General features: G+C 36.3%; 1 protein-coding gene across 1 annotated transcript; it reads left to right on the forward strand.

The window, feature by feature from the left end:
* The first annotated feature begins 6411 nt into the window (after nt 1-6411).
* On the forward strand, nt 6412-7422 carry LOC107770603 (transcription repressor OFP13-like). The gene has a single exon (XM_016589926.2). It carries the CDS (start codon nt 6611-6613, stop codon nt 7343-7345), a length of 735 nt encoding a protein of 244 aa, XP_016445412.1. The 5' UTR covers nt 6412-6610; the 3' UTR covers nt 7346-7422.
* The last annotated feature ends 3579 nt before the right edge of the window (nt 7423-11001 follow it).

Here is an 11001-nt window from a genome sequence, read left to right on the forward strand (position 1 = left end):
CTATTGTGCAACCACTGATCAGTTGGGTTTTACCGAGCTCCACGTGGCCGGGTACGATTCTACCGAGCCCTATGATGGCCGGGTACGTTTTACCGAGCCTATTATGGCCGGGTACGATATGATGATGGTGATGCCCACAAAGGCGTATGTTTTAAAAGTTTATGTATATATATGTATGTATCATGTGTTTCATGTCAGTAGCCCTCAAAGGTACCCAGATGTCACAGGTTGTATATTCCCTATCCCTGTTTACATTACTGTTCTTACTTATGCTTTCCTGCCTTACATACTCAGTACTTTATTCGTACTGGCGTCCCTTTTATTTGTTGACGCTGCATGTCGTGCTGCAGGTCCTGATAGACAGGTAGACACAGCTCCCCCACCACAGTAGGCTGTCCAGTTCAGCGGTTATTGGCGAGATCCCTTCTCCAGACTTGCCGTGGTCTTGGTATGCATTTTGTTATAGACATTATGGGTATGTCGGGGCCCTGTTCTGGCAATGTTGTAGAACTTATGTTCCTTTAGAGGCTCATAGACAGGTGTCGACTCATGGTAGCTCGTACCTTATATATAGTTTCTTGACAGTCTTGTCGTCCCATGTTATGTATGTTCATGACATTATCTTTCATTGTTGGATGTTCATGATCCATGTCTACCATTTATATTGATCTTGTCGGCCCTTAAAGATAATAAGGAAGGTTAGATAAAATGTACGTTGGTGCTCGGCAAGTATGGCCCGGGTGCTAGTCATGACCCTCTAGTTGGGTCGTGACACTTCCTCTCTTAGGTGCCTGCAATCTTCCGTTCTGTGGCCATGGGTGCCATGATATTCGCACGTTTGATTGGGATTCCTCTGGGCAGGATCGATCTGCATGGGTCGAGGCTATTTAGTGTCTTTGATGCGTCCGATAGCCGATATGATGGCAGATGCATCGACGCTGAAGTTATATTCCGATAACCGAGGTGCTTCCTTAGATCCGGCAGGCCTATCGAAACTGCTTCTGTTTATCAGCCCTCGGGAGCCATGACTTCGATTGCTTCTTTGGTTATTTTGGCTGAGATTATGTCTCGATTCACTGACTCTGTGGCTTCCGTTGTACGGTTGGTATCGATCCCCAATCGGACCTTGTTCTCGATTAGTAACCCTTCGAATAGCGGGTTCAGACCCCAATTGATCATCTTCAACCCTAATTTTTGATTGGTACCGATTGTGAACGTCGACCCATGTGATGGTTGGTTATTCGATCAGGTTATGCTTTAGTCGCCTTGAAGCCGTCGAACTTCGCTCGTTCAAACCTTGAGTGAAAGCCTGAACGGCCCAGTCGTCTGTGACTGGTGGCAGGTCCATTCGTTCCATTTGAAAATGAGATACGAATTCCCTCAGCATCTCGTTATCCTTTTGTCTTACCTTGAAGAGGTCCGACTTCCTTGTTGCGACTTTTATGGCGCCGGCATGTGCTTTCACAAAAGAATCTGCTAACATGGAGAACGAATCGATGTAGTTTGGCGGTAGGTTGTGATACCAAATCATTTCCCCCTTCGAGAGGGTCTCTCCGAATTTTTCTAGCAACACAGATTCGATTTCATCGTCTTCTAAATCATTGCCCTTGATGGCACATGTGTAAGAAGTGACATGCTCGTTGGGATCGGTCGTTCCGTTATATTTGGGAATTTCTGGCATACGAAATTTTTTGGGGATTGGTTTCGGGGCTGCGCTCGAGGAAAAGGGTTTTTGCACGAATTGTTTCGAATCCAACCATTTTATCATTGGTGGAGCTCCCGGGATCTGATCGACCCTAGAGTTATAAGTTTTTACTTTTTTATCGTTGGCTTCGACTCGCTTTGTGAGTTCCTCGAGCAATTTAGCAATTTCGGGAGTAGTCCCCGATTCTTACTCATTTGACTTCACTATGGCTGGTTCCGTTTTGTGGGTGATTTCTTAGGGTGGATTGGGCTCCGGCCTGCTTTGTAGCTGGGTTTGGCTCTGCAACTGAGCTATTGCTGCCTGTTGGACTTACAACATTTCGAAAATCATACGCAAGCTAACACCGTTTTCCTCGACGTTATGAGTATCTCGAGTCGCAGACCGAGTGCCACCATGGATGCTCTTCTCGGGTTCAGTATGTAGGTTCGCCTCAATGGCTACATGCGAATTGATATCAATTGGCGCTCCGATTTGAGCTCCAGCTATGTTCACAAGTGGTCTTTCAGTACCGGGTGTCAAGTTGTATTTTTCGTCTTGAAGACTGGGCCCGTTATCGATCGGTGAAGCCATTTGATTGATGGTTATTTGTAGCTGATCCGAAATTCAAGATGTTTTCGGAAATAAGCGCAAAACACAATGGCATTTTTTTCAGATTCGTATCAAATAACCACTATAATCCTTGGCCCCACGATGGGCGCCAAACAGTTTACCCGAAAAATGGATAGAGTTGAATTTATACGTAGTTCCAAGGATATGTGGCGTAACTTAATACAAATTGTACTGATAAATAGAAATATAAATATGGATTGCAGAGAATGTGAAATAGATAAGATTGTAAAGAAAATGAATCTTAGAACTCAACAAGTAGAATCAATTTAAGAAGCCTGAAAGAAACGATTGTTTACTATGAGAGAATATATTGTTTTTATTACAATGTAAGCGTGGAAAAACTCCTCTTTTCATAAATGATAACCATGCCATTTATAGTAGAGGGACCTTGCTCTAAGCATAATAAAAAATACTCAATGGGAGACCCATGATAAATCAGCTTTTTCACAATTTCTGCCAACTCGATCTTGCCTCGAGTCCTCGATCTTGGTTTGAGCTCGATTCTGACTCGAGCTCTCGAATTGATTCGGGGTCAATGTTGGTTGGTCTCTGGATCATAAGCAAGATAACTTTACTCTGCATCATAGTTCGATTTGGATTCGAGCTCGATTACGATGTCGAACTCGACATGGATCGGCCCCTCGGATTCGAGGCTTGTTTGTTCCATCTTCAGAGTCTCAGTTCGATCGATCATCGTTCGAACTCAATCGGACGTGCGAAGGATCTATTTCGACCGTATACAATATAAGTATTAGTTTTCATCATTTTGAATATGTACTTTTTTCTTTTAATTTTATTTTATATTTTACACACATGTTTTAACAGTAATTGTCTTTTTTAAAAAAATATTTATTTATTGACACAGGTTTTATGTGTGACACATGAAACGCACATATGGGATGAACATATAACGCACGCAAAAGCTAATTTTATTAAATTTGCTTGAGACTTCTCATTAAGGTTTGACTTTATGCCATTAGTTTTATTGAACCACCTCTAGTATGCTCAAGCATGGGAACGATGTACTGTAAGGAACACTTTATTCTTTTTAATAATCTATACAACACGAATCGATTAGTCAGGCAAATAAACTCCAATACCAAACAGTTAAACTGAAAGGAGGACGCAATTGTCATTACCCTTTGAGCAAATATAGAATTGGCCAATCGATCAAAACTAATCGTAATCGCTAGCTAAAAAGTATATAAAATATGTATATTATATAGAACGACTAAAAAAATATACTCCGTATTTATCTTACCCTTTCTTCTCAAATGATAAAGGGATTACAGATATCCTATATATCGTTGAATTGTCACTTCATTTGGTTAAGTACCGCAGTAATTTATTGGCTGTACATGTTGACCATGTTATATTTTGGAAAAGAACTGCAACATAAATCAGAAGCGGCGGTGAATTATGGCCATTGGGATGTCTGGAGTAGTGTAATAAATGTTGAATAGGGGTTAAGAGGAGACTTATAGATGGCAATAATAAATGGACTCATTGCAAAAAGAGGAAAGGGGTAAAATAGAAGCAAAGTATACTACTACCACTTACTAAATTTTTTTTGAATGTCTTTGTTTCAGTACTCGTATTTGTTTCAGTACTAGTGTTCCGATTAATCGGAATTTGTATGTGAAAATAGCACGGGCTAGTCAGTTTTTGGACTGATAATTAAAAAATAGTCAGCGTTTGTAAAGTCATTGAAAAATAGTCACTATTTTGCTGAAATACGAAAAGTTCCAGTATAATATGGGAAATTACGGAGCTCCTGCGTATAAACTTTCAGCATATTATGTTGGAACTGCACACGGAAAGTTCCAGCACAATATGTTGTATTATGGAGCTCATGCATATAAACTTCCCGCATTTTATGTTGGAACTCCAACACATTATTAAATTCTAACACATTATGCTGGAAGCTCATATGTAAAAAATTCGAACTCCAACATATTATGCAGGAATACTTCCGAATTTTTAAGGGTGTTTTTGTTCAAATTTTATCTTTACATGAAAAAATGGCTAATTTTTGACTATTTTTGAAATTCTAATTATTTTTCAATTACTAGTTGTAAATCTGACTATTTTTATTTTTTCCCAATTTGTATCGTGTAAGGCCCAATAAAGGGGAATACGTTTTCTACTAGGATATTTTTTTCATTTTTAAGTTCTAACCCAAAACCTTTAATTAATTAAGGATGAAGAAATCATATTTATCTCACCACAATCCTGGTCAAAATTTTGAATTTCACCCTTTGTTGTCCCTTTCTGAAATTCTAACCTCTTTAATATAGTGGTTTCCAAATGAATAAATCACATGATGTCTGCCTATCTCATAGTAAGTTTCTCAAAAACAACAATTAAGTCCTTCCATTTTACCACCTTAACCAAGCTATTGCAATGTGCTTAGTTTAAGTTATATAGATTAACAGTTGCAAAATTAACACTATCCATGAAAAAAAAGTAATAGCATTAATTATCATTTCTACTAGGTTAATTATAATATTTATTATAAAAATTTATCTATTATTACTTTATAAATGATATATTGGTATGATTGTCGTGCCACAAAATTAGGAACGGCTCAACAAAAGAGCGTCACTTCTTGAACAGAGGGAAAAAGGAAAATTATCGTAACCTCCAAATGTCAATTACACATTTGATAGGGGCAAGTAAGCATAATGTCAAAATCATTGTCCCTGTTTTTTTTTTTGTTTTTTTTTTTCTGTAAAGGCCTCGAATTAATGCCTTGCTTGGCTCGACCATTTGAGCCAATATTACCGGGGGATAGAAAATAGTCATATTTAAAACTGTTAATTGAAAAATAACCATAGTTTTAAAAGTAATCGAAATTTAGTTACTTTTTCATGTAAAGATAAAATTTGAACAAAAATAAAAATTCAAAAAAAATCCAGTATAATATGCTGGACTTTGAATTTTTTTACATATGAGTTTCCAGCATAATGTGCTGGAATTTCAACATAATATGCGAGAAATTTATATGCATGAGCTCCATAATCCAACATATTATGCTGGAACTTTCTGTGTGGTGGGGTTCCAATATAATATGTTGGAAGTTTATACGCAGGAGCTCTATAATCCCGCATATTATGCTGTAACTTTTCGTGTTTCAGCAAAATAGTAGCTTTTTCAATGACTTTACCAACATTGACTATTTCTCAATTATCAGTTTGAAAAACTGGCTAGCCCGTACTATTTTCACAATATTATGCAACTCTACTTTCGGCATAAATTATATTTCAAAAAGGTCCGCTTTTAGCTCTTTCACATGCTACTTAGTAGAGACGTAATTATTGTGAATTATCTCTTTTGTTGTAGATGTTGAACATGCAGTGCCCCATTGATTGAAGCCAGTGTTTTCAATAGTCGAATTTATCAAATTTAAACTTGAATTTCTCTCTAAGATGAATTTTCTTGAAGTGCAGTGGATATTATAAAAATCACTATATTTTAGTAGTTTTAAATTGATGGCTAAATATAGTAATGGCTTCTAGTATAATTAAATGTCAAGACAAACAGATATAACATATATGCATCACAAAAGCTCACAACTCACTAGAAAAAGTTAAAATGACCCTAATATGATAACCACAAATGAATTGAACAAATGAGTTAGCTTGTGGGAGGTAGCAGGTGCACAGTAAATTCAGATGAGATACGAATAAACTGACTCGAACACCATGATTATAAAATAAAAAGACAAATGAGTGAAACAAATGTTTGTTTCCAAAAGCACAAACGAAAAAAATAGAGTTTAATTAAATCAAATAGTATAAAACAAGATAATCTAATTGTATTATTGCATATGATGTAGCTGCAGGTACATATCTTCCATAAAGAGGCTTAGCAAATAAGAACTTGCTCATGATTAGATTAGGAAATTAAATTATAAGGAGGCTTCCTGCATTTTGTTGGCTTAGCAAACTTGATTATAAAAATTCATTTAAAAAATGCAATTAGAATTTCATAATTTATGTTGCAATAAATGTGCTGCTATGTTCATTTCTTCGTGATACTGCATTTAAAACCATTAAATTCTTCAATACATACAAATTAAATAACACACATGAATGGACCTACCACCCCCCATTTCCTCTCCACTTTCCTCTCACCTCTCCTTTATATCTCTCTTCCCTTTTGCTATTCCTTTTTATCACACCATTAATACCTCAAAAAAATCACAACTTTTTTCCATCCCAAAAACGACTCTACAAACTACCCAAAAAAGTTAGATTCTTGATCAAATATAACAAGGGGTACTAAGCTATTATTATGGGCAAGAAAATGAATCTTGGTTCATGGCAATGGCCATCTTGTGCAAATTCCAAGACTCTATCTTTTAGAGCAAATGACAACAAGATTTTCAAGACTATAAATTCAGTGTTTTTTGACCCTTCTGATCATGGGGTTGAAAATATTGAAACACCAGAATCTTGGTTCACAAATTCTTCAGAATCAGCTAGTTTTTCAACAGAATCTGATGATTTGTTAGGAACAGGTGAACCATTGGAAATGATCATAAAAGGGGTTCGTTCAGAAAGGCTTTTCTTTGAGCCAAATTGTACTAGCTCAATTTTGAATGAACAAAAACCAAGTCAAAATCAAGAACAAGCACTAGGGAAAGTAGAAGAAGCAAAAGAAGAAGATGAAGACTTGCCATTTAAAGAAAGTGTAGCATTGGCTATGGAATCAGAGGATCCATATTTAGATTTCAAGAAATCAATGGAAGAAATGGTGGAAACACATGGGATTAAAGATTCTTGGAAATCATTACAAGAGTTATTAGGATGGTATTTAAAGATGAACGGGAAAGTAAATCATGGATTTATTGTAGGTGCTTTTGTAGATTTGCTTGTTGAGTTTTCTATAATTCCTCCAACTAATTGTACTTCTGATTCATTTACTACTTATTCTTCTGCTGCTTCTTCTTTCTCTTCTCCTCGGACTTCAATAGGACATAAGGAGATTGAGGAGCAAGAAAAGAGGGGGAGTAGTTCCTTAGGATGATAACTACTCAACTGTCATTTTGTGTAAATTATTAATTGTTTAGGTTAAAGGGAAAAAATATACATATTGCAAATAAATATCCATCACATTTTCTCCCTTTTTAATCCCATCCCTTGCACTAACATAAATTCCAACATGTATACTCCAAATTAACTTGAGATTAGGTGGATCAAAGGTAAATGGAGGTTATGTTCAATAGGTAATTCAGTATTTTTAACAATTTTTTTTTAAAAAAAAATATGTCAACTTTTCTACTCATAATTTTCATAATACATAATTCAGTAAATGCTGGATTCGTCTCTAAGCGAATACCCCATAAATGCAGTGAATATCACCAACCTAATCCATTGGTCCTTCTCGTGCATTCCATTAGAGTGATGTTACTTTTAGCAAAATATCATGATACTACCATTCAATGAGTTTCGCAAAATATCATTCTACCACACAGGAAACGGCTCAACAATAATATATTCAGGGTAATCTCATAAATGGATCTCGAATAAAAGATAGTATGTATGTAGACCTTCTCCTTAGAGACGATGTTTCCGATAAGCCTTCGGCTTTACACGGGAAACGGCCCAACTATAATATATCCAGTGTAATATCACAAACTAGATTTTGAAAGAATAATATGTACACAGACTTTGCCCCTTCCTTGTGCACGTAAAAGGTTGTTTATGGTAAACCTTCGACTTCACATGCGAAACGGCTCATACATCATAAATTTTCTACAGGCATGTGTTGATTGAATTTCACAAACCTACAAACACTAACTTTTCTGTCTTGTCAATGTCACGATCAAGATAATGTTTGGCAACATTAAATGAAGCACAATAGTTAGAGAATGAAGATTAAGGTGTATATCATTGATATACAACATCAAAAGAAGAAGCATGTGTTCATTGATAGGAATTTGTGCCAAAAATCTCTAATGATGTGATTAATTATGTGGTGTGAATGAGAATCAGTTAAAAGTAGTTTTCTATACAGCCTGGATAACGAGGATTATAGAAGTTAGGACCATGTTGTACCCAATGTCTTGTCTTTCAACTATATTGCCCACTATTGTTTGGACCATTTTCTCTGACTTTAAGAGTTATGCCATGCATTTTACATGATATTCAAAGGGAGATGCTGAAAATTGTATAAAAATAACATGGTTTGTGAAAGGTGCATTATGAAAGCATAAATTGTGATTTGTGAAGCTGTAAATCTTGGTTTGGCATGATTTGTTAATTAGATAATCCAACTTACCTAGTGACAGTCCTATCTTGTATGCGTAAGATTCTTCTCCTGCTTCAAATATTTGTCTTTTTCAGTCAATCGAATTTGTTTCAAAATATTTTGACATTTCAAGAAAAATCATTTAGTTTTACTCTTATTGTTTCAATTAGTGAAGTGTTAAGTAAATGAGATGTTAAAAAACTAAATTGAGCATTTTAATACTTTTATTATTAAAGTTGTCAAATATTTTTCTTAGAAGTACGCAAAAACTTTAAAAAAACAAATAATATGGAAGGGAGATAGTATCTTGTTCGCAGCACGACGAGGATAAATCAATTCTGAACAAATAGCAATGATTACGAGAAAGCAGTAAAAAAAATCAAGACTACCAACATGCTTTCTCAACCCCCTATTTTTCCTCTTGCACTCCTTTTACGAGGCTAAGGTACTCAGTAAAAAATAGAAGCACGAATTCCTCAAACAGTGCTGTATTGAAAAGGAAGCAAACAGAGAAACTATTTGACTATTTCATCATTGAAAAGGAACCATGACAACATTGCTTTATAATGAATAGTTGTACCAATTTTGCACATGCATATAGGAAAACAAAACAGTGCCTCATCCAAAATGAGGTCACTATTAACTGACACCAAATTCTTTTTTATTTTTTCTTTTTTTCTGGTTTCACCGTGTCGTTTACTCGTATTGAGGCCCGACTAAGTCCGGAATTGAGCCGGGAAGTCCTATATTGTAAGCAGAGGCAAACCTATGTGTAATCTTGAGGGGTTACCATATCCCGTAAACTTCGGCAGAAATCTTTTTTATATATATTTAGGGACACTGGTTGAGCAGAATATTAGTGCCTCCCTAAGTCCGCTTCTGATCGGAGGTAAAACGTTGCTGATATTCCAGACTTTAGTTAAGAATAAAAAAGTACTTACTATTTCACCGCAACAACATTTGTTGGTCATTCAATTAGTTCTTGTCACATCACCATCATCCATTGTCCAAAAGAAGCACAATCCGACCACCTGCTTTCTACAGTAGTCTGCCAATATTGCATTTAAAAGAGTGGTAGAGAAAGAGGATTTGGTGTGGGTGGGGAGATGTGGGGACTCTTTTGATCAAAGTTTTTGAAATCCTTTTGCATATGAAAGAACTAGGAACATGCAAATGTACAACTACATAATTAGGCTGATACAGTTAACACAAGGAAGCATGCAATGTACAACATGCATGATTAGGCTTATAAAATACAGCATACAAGGAAGCATCCTTTCCTGGAACCACAACTTTGCTGCCTGTCAAACAGGTTGAATCCACAAGCAGTGGCCCATCTAGCGTAGACGCAGCGAGTTCGGTCAAACCCGTTGCATCTAATTAAGCTTCATTGCCACAACTAAATGCAGAAAACTGACATTAAATCAAGACCTGGAAACTTGACAAGTTATCGGTGTAACTCTAAGCAATCAATCCAAAAGTAAACTGAAAAAGAACTACTCAGCATGCATTGCACAGCAAAAGCATAATTTTTAAGGTTGACAACAAGAGATGCAGAAGATCTCTTTACATGGCCAGTCTATATTTCTTCTCTCTTGCTCCTGGAACCAACAAAACAGACTCACTGCCAATTTATAATGATAAGTTTCAACACCCTCATCAAATTGCTAAGAAGTTTTACTTCATTGCTGTAAGGAAAGATCTCTAGCTTGACATCAATTTTCTCGTGCCCTATATCACTGGATGTTAAGGCATCGAAGAAACATATACACATGCATTATCGACTTACAATTTGGATACTGCTTCATCCTAACATCTTTCCGATGACAAGATATGAGACATTATCAAGAAATTCACATCCAAGCACATGAAGTGTTGAGATGTCACATACACAACCATCATCACATGCATTCCCACTTAGAACTGGATTATCAAAAGATAGACCACATTTCAAACTGCAATTTGTGTGCCACTGGTCTTTAACTTCAAACAGATTTATCCTTGTTCCATTTTCTAAGAGAAACTGCAGAATTAAGTGCATCCCCAATCCACCCCCCACCATAGGTTAAAACTAAAGGTAATGAACCTACCTGGTTAGTGGAGAAAAATGTATATTTTCTGGTAGCTCCATTGAAAAGGACAGACCAATCTAGCAAATTTACAACTCTAAGGCATAGGTCTACTGATATTACCTATCTCCTGGTCTGTAAAGAAATGACAAAACATGCCAATGTAAAAGGCATTTAAACAGCTCCTACATCGATATGGTACCTAAACATCTTTCTAGACTCCACAACTTAGTACTTAATCTTCTTAATGTTTAGAAGAATGACTTGGTTCTGACAGTAAGTGTAGCGATTTAAGTTCCACTATGAATAAACATAGCTCAAGAGAGCCATAACAAACATACAGTAATAAGGTAGGTAGGCTCA

This window comes from Nicotiana tabacum, chromosome 13 (genome assembly GCF_000715075.1).
Source record: "Nicotiana tabacum cultivar K326 chromosome 13, ASM71507v2, whole genome shotgun sequence".
In the NCBI taxonomy this organism is placed as follows: Eukaryota; Viridiplantae; Streptophyta; class Magnoliopsida; order Solanales; family Solanaceae; genus Nicotiana; species Nicotiana tabacum.

Excerpts from the sequence above, each read along its gene's own strand:
- LOC107770603 (XM_016589926.2), top strand. The coding sequence starts at position 6,611 with ATGGGCAAGAAAATGAATCTTGGTTCATGGCAATGGCCATCTTGTGCA.